This window comes from Poecilia reticulata, chromosome 4, assembly GCF_904066995.2.
Source record: "Poecilia reticulata chromosome 4, P_reticulata-male-v2, whole genome shotgun sequence".
Taxonomy (NCBI): domain Eukaryota; kingdom Metazoa; phylum Chordata; class Actinopteri; order Cyprinodontiformes; family Poeciliidae; genus Poecilia; species Poecilia reticulata.
This window is the reverse complement of record NC_088833.1, coordinates 31,914,946-31,928,667: the sequence shown is the minus strand read 5'-3', so window position 1 is coordinate 31,928,667 and position 13,722 is coordinate 31,914,946. Positions and strand designations below refer to the sequence as shown.

General features: G+C 37.7%; 1 protein-coding gene across 9 annotated transcripts in view; it reads left to right on the top strand.

Moving 5' to 3' along the window:
- The window catches only part of mcf2l2 (MCF.2 cell line derived transforming sequence-like 2), a 193,112-nt gene that overhangs the window by 41,041 nt on the left and 138,349 nt on the right, over positions 1-13,722 (top strand). For all 9 annotated transcript variants that reach the window (XM_081606659.1, XM_081606662.1, XM_081606660.1 and 6 more), the window contains exons 4-9: positions 409-499; positions 8,093-8,206; positions 8,702-8,818; positions 10,053-10,202; positions 10,393-10,517; positions 10,618-10,732. In XM_081606659.1, the coding sequence (XP_081462785.1) occupies positions 409-499; positions 8,093-8,206; positions 8,702-8,818; positions 10,053-10,202; positions 10,393-10,517; positions 10,618-10,732 (712 nt within the window). The remainder of the gene's footprint in view (positions 1-408; positions 500-8,092; positions 8,207-8,701; positions 8,819-10,052; positions 10,203-10,392; positions 10,518-10,617; positions 10,733-13,722) is intronic.

Genomic DNA, 13,722 nt, shown 5'->3' with positions numbered 1-13,722 from the left:
GTATAAAGCTTCTCATATTGGGAACAGTAAATCCAAAAAGACTTATCATGCAAAACATTCCTATTTGCCTGCAGATGATGGTAAACTAAGAGCCATTAGGGAGCCGGAAGAGCTGGCTTTTCTTTGGTAGCTGAGCCACAGGAGCTGGCTTGCTGAAAAGAGACAAAATTCCCATCAATAAGCTCCATAAGCAGCATATACACAAGCTTGATTGACAGAGCTACAACCTTCCTCCTTTCTGTAATGAGAACTACATTTGAAATAAAATATTTTAAGTGAAATTCATCCCTGTGGTGGAAGATATGTGTCCCTTTTAAGATTTTCTTTCAGAGTTCTTGGCAATGTTTTCCAGACTTTGGGAACATAACAGACATTCCATTCTAAACCTCTTGTATCACTTCTTTCCAGCTTGGATGCTGCCAGTATCGGCTTTATCATCATCATCGATCGGCGTAAGGATAAATGGAGTTCGGTGAAGGCCTCTCTATCCCGGATTGCTGTGAGTTCTCCTCCAAACGCCACCTCATAAGAAAACACGCTTCCAAACAGCAGTAGTCACACTTCTGGGCCCACATTTTCTATTAATCAAAACTGGGGAACAATGTGGACTTGATAGACATGAACCAGACTCCATTGAGCTTTCATGAGCAGGAAATGAGGTGTAAACACAAACTGTTAAAGGATATAGACATCATTAGAACTGATACAAGAAACAACTAAAACAAGATGGTTATCGGAACAGACAGATGAAATGTGAAATGGAACAGCAGAGAGCCGAGCCAGATCTAGGATAGGTCCCAATACTGGGGCGTAGAGCTGCACCCGTCGCCCCTCTATGAAGTGTGGATTCAGTCAATGTGCACAGGTACGAGTAAAAATTTGAGAGTTGGGACAGAACGCCTGTGTTGAAACTTCGTCATCCAAAATGACGGAACCAGTCATTGTTTAGGTATTTGTGCTGCTAAAAAGTACAACTACAACAACAGCAACAGCAAAAATATCTATTTTATATGTACAGCAAAGGTAGTTTTGCTTTCCTAAGTTATTGTTGGAGATATTTGACTGCTCAAATGTGTTTTGTTATGGCTGAACAATGAATATAATTTTTTTCCCCTCTAGTCTGAAAAGAAAACATTTGTTTAAAAATCATAAATGCTATCTTTAAAGAAAATAAGAACCAAATATCTCTGTTTTCCATTCCCACAAAAAATTAAGATATTAAATTCATAACTATGTATGAAGTTTTCTTTGCAAAGACTTTCTGGAAAAGAAATAAAAAAAAAAATCAATTCCTGTGCGTTGTGTGACTGAGATTTTGAGACAATGGACCTTTTTACAGTTACATCTTCATGAATATTTTGAAAAAGATTTTCAAAAGTAGATATTGTACAAGAAATCTACCCAATTTTTAAAGTTTTAGTATAATAAAATTTGGTTTTCTAACATTGGATAAGAAGTTAAGTTATGATATTAATGATTTAATCCTCTGGCTTAGTTTTTATTCACAAATACCCCTTTCTAAAAATCACCCCCATTTTTAAGGTGAAATAATTTTATTTAAGAGAGTGCTTAAATGTTGCAACATCATAAGAGCCCAATCTTTATACCAATATGTTGATAGCGTAATTTGGGATTTTAAATTCGTGTTGAATTTGTAGTATTTTGTTTTGCTTTTCTCACAGTTAAAGTAAAGCAAGTTTGTGACTATTCTTTATTCTTTTTTCTGCTCAGTTTATCATATGGAACTTTTTTTGATCATAGCATATCAAACTTTTTTTATTACTATTCAACGTTGAATTATAGTCAGAACGGTTGAGTTTTGGTTGGTTGAGGTCGACAACTGACGGTGGATCAATCATCAAACAATCATCCAATTCTAGCCAAGTAAACAATGTTGAAAATGTGTAATTGAATCAATGTTGTTTTGTGGTTGAAATCTAATGAAAGAAATGCTTATATCTGATCAACATCTGATCTATGTTGAATCCAATGTATGCTGTTTTGTCGTTCCCGTTCCCCTCCTCATCGGAGCTCTGTGTCAGAACTTTTTATTATTGAGCGGGGATAATCACGTTTCAAATTAAGCACTGTTGAGTATAGTGGGTGGTGATTCCTTTCTGTACATTTCCTTACTTGTCCTTAAAAATTATTGCTGACTGTTTGTCTGTGATATATTGACACAAAAACATCTACAACTATGAATTTACAAGAAGTGAAACAGTCCAGCCCCACTATTTATATGAATGGGATGTCCCAACCATACAGCCACTTTGCTGTTGACTTGTTTGCAAAAGACGTTACTTCAATGTTGAATTATGGTCACAAAGGTTGAATTTATGGTTAAGGTTGGCGACTGATGGTGGATAAACCATCAAACAATTATCCAATTCTAGCCAATGAACTAATGTTGAATTTATGTTGTTTTCTGGTAGAATTCTATTGATTGAAATGCAAATGCATAATCCAGTGTTATTCATACTACTAAAGGCACACTGCCTCGCAAGTTTGCAAGTTGTACCTTGCACACATGATTTTAATTGATGGCTGATTAACAGGGTTTTGCTGTTAATCAACAAAACCCTGATAAACTGACGCAGGTCAGTTTGAGGACCAGTGTTGGGAAAAACTGCTAATCAATTTTGAATCCAAGTATGCTGTTTGTTCCACCCATCCTGGGGGGTAGATGCCACTACAACCTCATCTACCCCCACTCCTCCCAAACCTTCACGACTTCTCACCCCATCCACCCTGCCTTCCCGTTGCCCTCCTTGAGCAATTGGGGCTGGAACATTTTATTACGGAGTGGGGGTTAATCATGTTTCAAATTTAGCACTACATGTTGAGAACAGGGAGTTGTGACTCCTTTCTGTACAATTTCTTACTTGTCTATAAATATTATTTCTGACAGTGCATAATGTGTGTTGACACAAAAACATCTACGAGACACTAAAAGCAGTGGAATGGTCTTCCCCATTACTAGTGGTTTGTCCCAACCAAACAGCCACTTTGCTGCTGCCTTGTTTGCAACCTGGTTCTGAATTAAATTCTACTCTGAGCACTTTTGTGGTAAATTTGGTAATATTACTTTTATCTTAAATGTGTTTATTGAAAAACAACTGCATTGTTTTGTGCCTATAGTAGTGATTGGTAAATGAGGCGTCATGAGGTGTTTCGACTCATAGCAACACTGTATTGATACTGTGTCGATACTGTGTCACTCAATACGTCAGTGCTGGACATTAAAAATTCCTATAGGCAACGTAGTGATTTGATCACGTCTGTACAATAATATTTAAGTCTTTGTATTTTATTGAATATTATATGTAGTATTATGTCATATCTTCAGTTACATTTAAAATATATTTGATATACAGTCAATAAAGAATGTGAACATGTACCATAAAGTGAAAATTTAAGTGAATGTGTTTGGAATGAGGATGCATGGACTGTTTTTTCCCCCACACATTTTTATTTAAAAAAAGTTTTTACAACCTTTTGAAATTAAGCCTGTTACACTTTTTTGACAAAACTTCTGCTGTAGAAAAAAATTAAGTAAACACTACATTTACAGCGAACCCTTGTTTTTCTTAGGGGTTGCCTTCCGAAAATAACCCCCCAGATAGCACACGATGTTAAATCAACATTGAAAAATAGTTAGAATCGTTGATTTTTGGTTGAAGTCGATGGATGACGGTGGATCAACCATCAAACAACCATCCAATCAAACCGTTGAAACTGCGTCATTGAATCAGTGTTGTTTTGTGGTTGAAATTTGTTTACTGAAATGCCGAGGTCTGATTAATGGTTGATTTTTGGTTGAAGTCGACAAATGACGGTGGATCAACCATCAAACAACCATCCACCTCTAGCCAAGTAACTAACGTTGAAACTGTGTCATTGAATCAATGTTGTTTTGTTATTGAAATCTAATGACTGAAATGCATTTATCTGATCAACATCTCATCAATGTCAGCTGTTTTGCCACACCCCTTCCCCTCCTCTCATCCTCATCTGAGCTCTGGGTCAGAGCATTTTATTACTGAGCGGGGTTTATCATGTTTTAAATTAAGCACTGTAGAGGATAGTCGGTGCTGATTCCTTTCTGTACATTTTCTTACTTGTTCATAGCAATTCTCACTGACTGTTTGCGTGGAATATATTGACACAAAACATCTACAACTTACTACAAGGAGTGGAGTGGTACACCCCCACCATTTACATGAGTGGGGTGGCCCAACCACACAGCTGCTTTGCTGTTGGCTTGTTGGCAAAAGATGTTAATTCAATGTTGAATTATTATTACGAAGGTTGCATGTATGGTTGAGTTCAACAACTGACAGTGGATCAACTATAAAACACACTCAAAAAAAATAGTTGAACCAACTTAATTGAATTGCTTCTGTAGGTAACAAGCAATTCAATTAAGTTTATCCAACTGAATTTATTAAATTTATCCAACTTAATTTATTAAGTTTAACCAATTCAATATATTATAATCATCCAACTCAATAAATTTGTTAAAAATAAATTAAATTAAGTATATTTAAGATAACAGATTTAAGTCAGTCTTACTCAAATCATTTAGTTTACTTCAAAAATGGTAAATAAATTTACACAAAATGACCAGATAAAAGATGTACAGCAATGCCAGTTTAAACTTTGAACTATTTGCAAAACGACTGAGCTCTGCAACATTAAAACATGGATAGAACTGTAACTACATTAATCATAACTCTTCATCTCTTCAGTGTTTGTCGGTTTCTGTGGTGCAGCTCTGTGTCCTGGAGAATGGGACATCAAAGTATCATCCATAAAACTTCACCCACATGGCATTTATTGTGCCAACCAGAGCTTTCAGTGGAAAAACAAAAGTTACAGGTCCTTTTAATGCCATACAAATATGAGACAGAAACATGGATTATATCTTTAAATAGATCTGTCTATTGATTTATAGATTAATAGTTTTACTGGACAGAATTACAAAGAACAAATCTGGTTCTTAATCAAATCCTAATGAGTCAAATTCAAAGTGTCATGGAGTCGTCAGCCTCATGGCATTAACACTGACATGAAAAATAATATTGAAGAAATAAATATATCAAATCTAATAAAAAACATAAGTAAGTGATCAGTTCTTTACTGTTATGGTCTGTAAGATATATTTATTCTCAGTACTAGATGTGGTCTCAACAAACCCATGGCATTTCAACAATATTATTTTACCTTTTATCTGGAAATAGTGTCTGTTTATTCTTGCCATACAATCCTCTGTATTAATTATTGCTCGAAAGGTCTTGCCATACCAGTTTATTCCTCTGTATTTACTTTAGTTTCTTAGTTTATTCTTTCATTTTGTTCTTCATTCATTTCCATCTAGTTTCCTTTGATTAGTATTATCCTCTCTTGGTTTATTGCTATGTCCACTTTAGTTTCTTTCCTGTTGCTAGATTTATTTGATCATTTATCCATTATAAGACGAATAAAATAAGACGAATAATCTTCACTCATCACCTGCTGCGCCGCCTAATCGTCATGATGTGTTTCACATCATGTGTGTTGATTTTTTCACTGGTCAGCGTCGGATTCTCTGTTTTTATGCCATAATTCACATCTAGATCGTCGCTCCGTTTTATGTCCTTCTTCTCCTGTTTCAGAGTTTTGCGCAATGTGCTCATCTTTTTTTTTAAGCCCATAAGGTGCAGGGTGGTCGGGAAGTGTATTGATGGGGAAAAGGCAGACTGGCATAAACCTTTTAAAACAACGGAAACAATTTCTGCATTCTGATTATTGAAATTTAAAAGTGCTGTGTTGTTCTCTCACCCCGTTTCATACCGGACCACTTACAGCACCGGTGTTAACACTATAAAATGAACGCTTTCTATCGTGGTATTACCTATGGAGGGATTTCTTTATTTAAATGGGTTCATTTTTCAGAGGGATACACAGTGAGGGTATCTTGATTTTAGCTACTAGTAGCAGGAGAACAGAGCTGCGACAAGAAGCTAACAGAAGCTAACAAACACTGAATAGAAGAAGAGCTGCCATTGATACAGTTGCAGCCAAGCATGGTTTAATGTTACACAATACAGTTTTACCAAGTTGCTCAAAGTCTAAACTGGCATTGTTGTGCATTTAAGGTGTAAAGTTTACCTTCGACTAAACGCCCCCCAAAAGCATCCCAGCGCCCGCTACCGTCCTCTGAACGCCCCCTGGGGTGCGGTACCGCTCACGTTGAGAACCGCTAATCTAAATGCTCTGTGGTATTGTTCAGGGGCCCGGACCAAATGTGGAGGCGGGCCGGGTCCGGCCCGCGGACCGTAGTTTGGGGACCACTGTAGTACATTTTGATGAGTGCCATCATCAATAGACATCAAATATGTTGGTCAATGTTTCTTTTATTTCAGCCACTGCTGAAGACAAATACTCTCCTCTGATGTGTGACCAAACTACATACAACCCATGAAGAAGCACAGCTCATTGCGCTTTTATTTTGAAAACTGACACGCAAAATGAAGCAGTCCCGTGTCCCAAGTAATGCGAGGCATTGTTTGTTATAAGCCACGTGGTTTTCAGAAAGACAACACAAACCTCAAAGAGGGGCTTCAACTGACACGCCCCTTTTTACTCGGTACATACCTCGAAGCCCTCGAAGTGGCTTCATTATGCACCAGAACGGGAGGGAGGCATCATGGAAACAAAGTGATTCCAACCAGAGTCAAACTTGGGTTACCCCAACTTGTACTGTTTCCCTGGTTCATACAGTACAAGGCTTAACCTCCTGGATGCTGTTCTTCCATAGACAATTGACTGTTGTTCTGACAAGTCAAAAAGGAGTCAAATATGTTTAAAGACCTATACCTGTTTTCTTAAATAAAATGTTATATTAATGCCATGTTGTCATTTTAACTTTATGTACACACATTTTTGGAAATGTGTTAATGTATGATAATTTTGAACAACATATGCCCATGATACCCATAATTTGCCAATAAAATTGTGTGTTTAACACCCGTGAAGAAACTTTTAGTGGTATATTATGATGAAGACCTATCAGACCAAAAAATGTACATGGATCAACATTGATTCCTTAGCTTTCATTCAATATGAAATCAACCCAAATCTGCATGCAGATCCACATTCAGATGAAGGTTGAATCGGTTGATTCCTAACTGATTCAATGTAAAATCAACACAAATCTGCACGCATATCCACGTTCAAATTATGGTTGAATCAACATTGATTCAATGTAAAATCAGCACAAATATGCATGCAGATCCATGTTCAAATGATGGTTGATTCAATGTTGATTCCTAACTGATTCAAAATAAAATCCACCTAAATGATGGTTTTTATATTGAATCAATCAACATTGATGTAGTGTCAGTTATGGTTGAAACCCTAATGTTGATTCAACCTGTAAGTCACCGACCACTTTCAATTCCGTTTCAATGCTAGGCTTCAACGTAGATTCAATATTTCTGACATTGTTTGAATGTTATTTCACTCATATTGTACTATCTGGGTAATGTGTGCCTGCCTTGACATACTATTTTCTTTCCATCCATCCATTTTCTGTACACCCTTGTCCCTTAGTGGGGTCAGGAGGGTCGGACCCTGGACAGGTCGCCACTTTGTCGCAGACTATTTTCTTAGAATTTTCCATAAAGACGGAAAAAACTAAAACTGCTATAATTCTGCCTTCTAACTCAAAACGTCACATAAATTGTGGGTAATACACTTCGCCAAAGTCCGCATGGATGCGGGCTCAGCATAAGGGCAGAAATAGGATTGAAAATGGGTGGGGCAGAGGGCGGATGTGGAGAATTTGGGACACACTACGCCAGTGATGCCCAAAGTCGGTCCTCAAGGGCCGGTGTACTTTGGGCACCACTGCACTGCGCACTCAAACCCTTCAACATGATTGCACATTTGAAGGGCACAAGAGTGGAACAAGGGTAGAAGTGAGTATTGGGACGGGGCCCTTATCTGTATCTTGCTGTAACTTGTCTTTGGAGGAAGCTGAAGAAAACTTTAATAAGCAGGTAGAGAATAAACAGCTCAATGATACACCTCTGTGCTTTGTTGTTTTCAGGCAGCATTTCCAGGAAACCTCCAGTTGGTGTTGGTGCTGAGACCTTCCAGATTCTTTCAGAGGACAATAGCTGATATCGGAATAAAGCTCCACAAGGATGACTTCAAAATGAAGGTACAGAGACACAACAATATGTTTTCAATCCATAAAACATCTACATTTGTACTGAACACTCATTTTTGAGAGAAGTTATTTGATTTCTGAAGTCTTTGTATTTCTTCTGTCAGTAGGTAAAAAATTAAATTAAAATAATTTTTGTAAAAAAAACTTTTTTTCACCAAATGTGACACACTTTTCACTTTTACTTACTGTTGATTTTCTGATTTTTATTATATCTAATCAATGACTGACCTGTATTTCAATAGAAACAAGGCTAAGCCAAAGTACCACAGACCTTCTGAACGTAAAATATTTTGTTTTAGCCATTGTTTGACTTCACAACAAATGCTTCTTTTTTAGATTAGAGTACTGCACATTAAATTGCCATGTCTTTAATTCCCTGACATAACTAAATGTATATTTTTAAAGGGTAAGTGTTTTTGTGGCAAAACATCTATAATGTAGGATGTGGTTCTGAACACTTAAATTATTTTAGTACTTTTCTTTCAGATTGTTATGCTGAACTCTCTGTCAGATCTTCATGGGTATGTGGATAAAAGTCAGCTGACCCAGGAGTTTGGAGGAAGTCTTGAGTACTCTCACAGCCAGTGGATACACCACCAAACTGTGAGTAAATATTGAGCATAAAATCATTAATATTTTTACTTTAAGTTCTACTTCATAAGTAGGTAACTAGCTAAAACCCAGGCTTGGTGAGCACAATGTCATGGTGTGTTTAGTTCTTTCAACTATGGGGAACCCTTTTCAAACAATCCTCAATATTCATAGCACAAATATGTCACATATATTACATACATGGATATTTATTTAGAAGATTACTTATGGTTTAATGATGAGGTTTGATTAGATTCCATGTTTAACTGATGGAGGGAAGTGGTATTTTGTAAACACACACAGACAACCATATGGTGCAAAACATAGTGCAAATATTTATAAAAAAATATATACAGACAAGTACTTGAAATTTTCAATAGTATAAATGTCTATTTATCTGATCCTCACTTTGCTTTAAACTGGTGATTTTCATCCCTGACCACAAATCTTTGATATTGTTCCTTTGTACTTTATTCTCCAAATAATTCCTGTATTTCTCCATGTTGTTTCTAATCTTGGCTTTGAGCTGCAAGTCCTCAAAAACTCCTTGTCTCGTCCGCCAAAAGACCTTTTTTGGTCATTTCAGTTCCTTTAGGTCACTGGTGATCGAGTTTGTTATTAGGGAAGCATCTCACTGATTTGGTGGGGATGGATTAGAATTTTATCACATTTGGGGCTCCCTTAAAGCCTGAAGTACTTTGTGAATAACTTCTCTCACCAAGGTAAAATTCTTAAAAAAAAACAAAAAAAAAACATGTCTCTAGGAGCTACTTTTCGTTTTAGAATTCTTTTAGAATATGGGCCCTTACATTCTTCACCACCTGATTTCACATCTTTGCATCCATGTAGTAATGGCATGATTTTATGGTGATTCCTAATCATCAGTACTGAAGCGAGATCTTGGAATACCTATGCTAAAAACTTCATTCATGTAGTACAATAACATGTTGCTATGTGGCAAAACATCTGTAGACAAGACATGATCCAATACACTTTAAGACCAACTTTCTATTTTAGAAAGTTCTAGTTGTTTCTCGTGGGGTGGTGGTAGAGCAAGCTATAAACTGTGTAATATTTTGATGCTCAGTTTAAGTGTGTATTTTTTATCTTGCGCTAAAGCTAATATTGTGATAACTCTATGGTTATAAAGAAATTAAATGTCTTTTGCTAGGGTTAGGGTCAGCAAGTTCAATGATTAGTTATGTCTCAGAGTGTGTCAGAGTCACATGTCTGGGTTTTTCTTTAGGCCATAGAAAACTTTGCCTTGACAGTGAAAACTACAGCGCAGATGCTACAGAGGTTTGGGTCGGAGCTGGCAGAGACGGAGCTTCCCAATGATGTCCAGAGCACCAAAGACCTACTCGCAGCACACACTGGCAAATACAATAACCTAAAGGTTAGGCAGCACGTTTAGAACAGGCTAAATAATGCATGAGAAGATAAATATTTAATTAAAACTAAAGTTCTCTTAACCAATGCCATAAAATGTCCTACCTGAAAAGGAAAGCAGCAAGAATGTGTAGGTGTACAAATGTTTTACAAGTTACCTTGTTTACTATTTAAATGCTTTCATACCGCTAAAACAGGAGGAGATGAAGCTAGCTTTAAGACAAGGCAGCACCTTGTTTACCTGCATCAAGGACCAGACAGCTAAGTCGGAGACCCACAAACTCAAGCCTGACGAGATGGAGAACCAGACAACCGTGGAAAGGTAACTGACACTTTTTATGTCGTGTTGCTAACCTTAATCTATATTCGGAAAATGGCCACGTTCCCAATATACTTGGTGAAGTAGATCCTTTCTGTTGTAGACTCCTGGCCCAGCTCGATGAGACAGAGAATGCTTTCGAGCAGTTCTGGTGTAAGCATCATCTGAAGCTGGAGCAGTGCCTGCAGCTGCGCCATTTTGAACAGGATTTCAGAGAAGTAAAACTTCTGTCTGCATGGCAACCTCTGTCCAACAACCTTTGCATAATTTATGTCCTCCCTCCAAACACCTTAACTGAATACAAACAAAACTGGCCTGCAAATAAAGAACAAAAGCTGCTTACATAGGGGTGGAGTAACCTAAATCTACCATATGAGGGAGACACAACATAACAAAAGGAACAAAAAATACAAAATTAGCTAAAGCAACATATTAAACAAATAAAGCAAAACTGACTTTAATTTAGCACAAATATGTGACTATTAAAGTGACAAAATTAAAAACTAAGGTCAACTTTAACAAATAAAGTCCCATCTCAGTCTTTTGGAAAACCTCAAAACAAAATGAACAAGCGTAAGTAAACCATTCAGACAAATATCAACTAAAGTGTGCACCCATTAAATTAAAATAACTTTAACTTAACTCATGTATTGTGTAATCTGTAACTAATAATGTAAAATAAGAAAAAAATATTAACGTTATGTGGTGGTGGTAGGAGCATCCACCACAATCTATAATAAAATACTATATTTTAGGATTTGATATCTATTAAGGACTCCATAGATTTTTCAGTTTTTTTCTATCATGTTTTTTAGCATGCATAGATGTGTGTGACCAGGGGCCTCTTGCATAAAAGAGTCCGCAGTTTTCACACTTAAACGTGGCATGCGGAAATATAGCGGGCCTGACTCGACTGAAAGATGACTGCAGCTGGATCGGTACCGGTACCGCACTGCATAGCTCTTTAAGTTTTGCTCAGAGTTCCAGGATGATATAACTATGTATAAATTTTCATTTGTGCAGCTTTCCCTTATGAGATATTACAAGTTATAATTTTGACCAATGACGTCACCAGCCCCCCATCAGCATAAGCTGTACATTTACAGAATAGAGATGCTTTCTGTCCATAAAGGCGCATTTACAAAGCTGGCGGCTCCACTGAAGGATGACTGCAGTTGCACCGGTACCGCATGGCTCCTTTTTTAAGTTCTGCTCAGAGATCCAGGATGATCAGTCTGGATTAATCTACACGCTAATAAACCATCATCAACATTTTCCAGCAGATCAATATGATCAATTGCTCGCTCTGAATCCTTCCATTGGCGATGTTCTTCATCATAGCCAAAGCACTCCACATTTACGTGACACACCTTTGCGCAGCTACTTGATTATGTGTGATTATACACACTTTGATCACCTTAAAAATAATCAAACCTGACCTGTCTGGAGTTAATCTGTTGATCCAACCCTGTTTTCTTTTTCAGTAAGAATGAAATTACCCCATAGATGCATCCCAGATAGCACATGATGTTAAATCAACGTTGAAAAATAGTTAGAATCGTTGATTTTTGGTTGAAGTCGACAAATGATGGTGGATCAACCATCAAACAACCATCCAATCAAACCGTTGAAACTGTGTCATTGAATCAATGTTGTTTTGTGGAAGAAATCTGATGACTGAAATGCCGAGGTCTGATTAATGGTTGATTTTTGGTTGAAGTCGACAAATGACGGTGGATCAACTATAAAACACACTCTAAAAAAAATAGTTGAACCAACTTAATTGAATTGCTTCTGTAGGTAACAAGCAATTCAATTAAGTTTATCCAACTGAATTTATTAAATTTATCCAACTTAATTTATTAAGTTTAACCAATTCAATATAATATAATCATCCAACTGAATTTGTTACTTAATAAATTTGTTAAAAATAAATTGTGTTTAAGATAACAGATTTAAGTCAGTCTTACTCAAATAATTTAGTTTACTTCAGAAATGGTAAATAAACTTACATAGCACTTTTCCAGTCATTTTTACCACTGAAAGTGCTTAACACTAGAGTCACATTCACACATATATTTAATGCACAGAGCAGTTGGGTGCCCAGAGGGCACATTGGCATGTAGCAGGGAAGAGCTGGAATTGAACCATCAACCTTCCGATCACAAGACAACTGCTCTACCCACAGAACCACAGTGGCTTAGTAGGGAACCTGTCCCTGGTTAGCTTGAGTCATGGTGTAAAGTCAAAGTGAATCTAGTGTGTTTCAGCACCTGCAAGTTTTAGGCATTTCCCTAATTCGGCACACATGATTTTAATTGATGTCTGATTAACGGGGTTTTGCTGAAATGAAAACACGCAGGTCAGTTTGCCTTGAGGACAAGGTTTGGGGAAGAACTCGTGATCTAAATGTTCAATCAATGGAAGCTGTTTTTCACACCCCTCTACACACACCCCTTTTCCCCCACCACTCACCCCTCATCTGGGCCCATCTACCCCTTAATCTCCTCCCCCTTTCCTCTCTCCTCCCCTCCTCCTTGGGCTCCTGGTGAAACAATTTTAATTTTAGGTGAGGGTTTAAAATTTTCCCATTTTATTTTGTTAAAGATTTTTTTGGCTCTAGTGGCCATTATTTGATAGTTAATTGACAAGAAAGGGGGTAATGAGAAAAGGGGGAAGACATGCAGCAAACGTTGCCAAGGCCGGGAATCGAGCCTGCGGCGGCTGCGTCGGTGGGCAACTCCAGGCCTCGAGTGCCAGTCTCCTGCAACTTTTAGATGTGTCTCTACTTCAACACATCTGAGTCAAATAATAAGGTCGTTAGCAGGATTCTGGAGAACCTGACTGCACATGGGAGGTGATTCAGCTATTGGATCCAGGTGTGTTCTACCAGGGAGACATCTAAGAGTTGCAGGACACCAGCCCTCGAGGACCAGGATTGCCCACCCCTAAGGCCTCCATGTGTGCAATCTGTGCAGTTTGTTGCACCCCTCATCACCTTCTCATCTCCCCCTACTCCTTCCCAAAACTCCTTCCCAAAACTCCTTCCCAAGACTCCCCACACCCACTTGCTCCTCCCAGCCTTCCCCTCTTTACCCCCTCTCATCCCTTCTGCCCTCCCCCCATCCTTGAGCTCTGGGTCAGAACATTTTATTACTAAATGGGGGTTAATCATGTTTCAAATTACGCACTACATGTTGAGAACAAT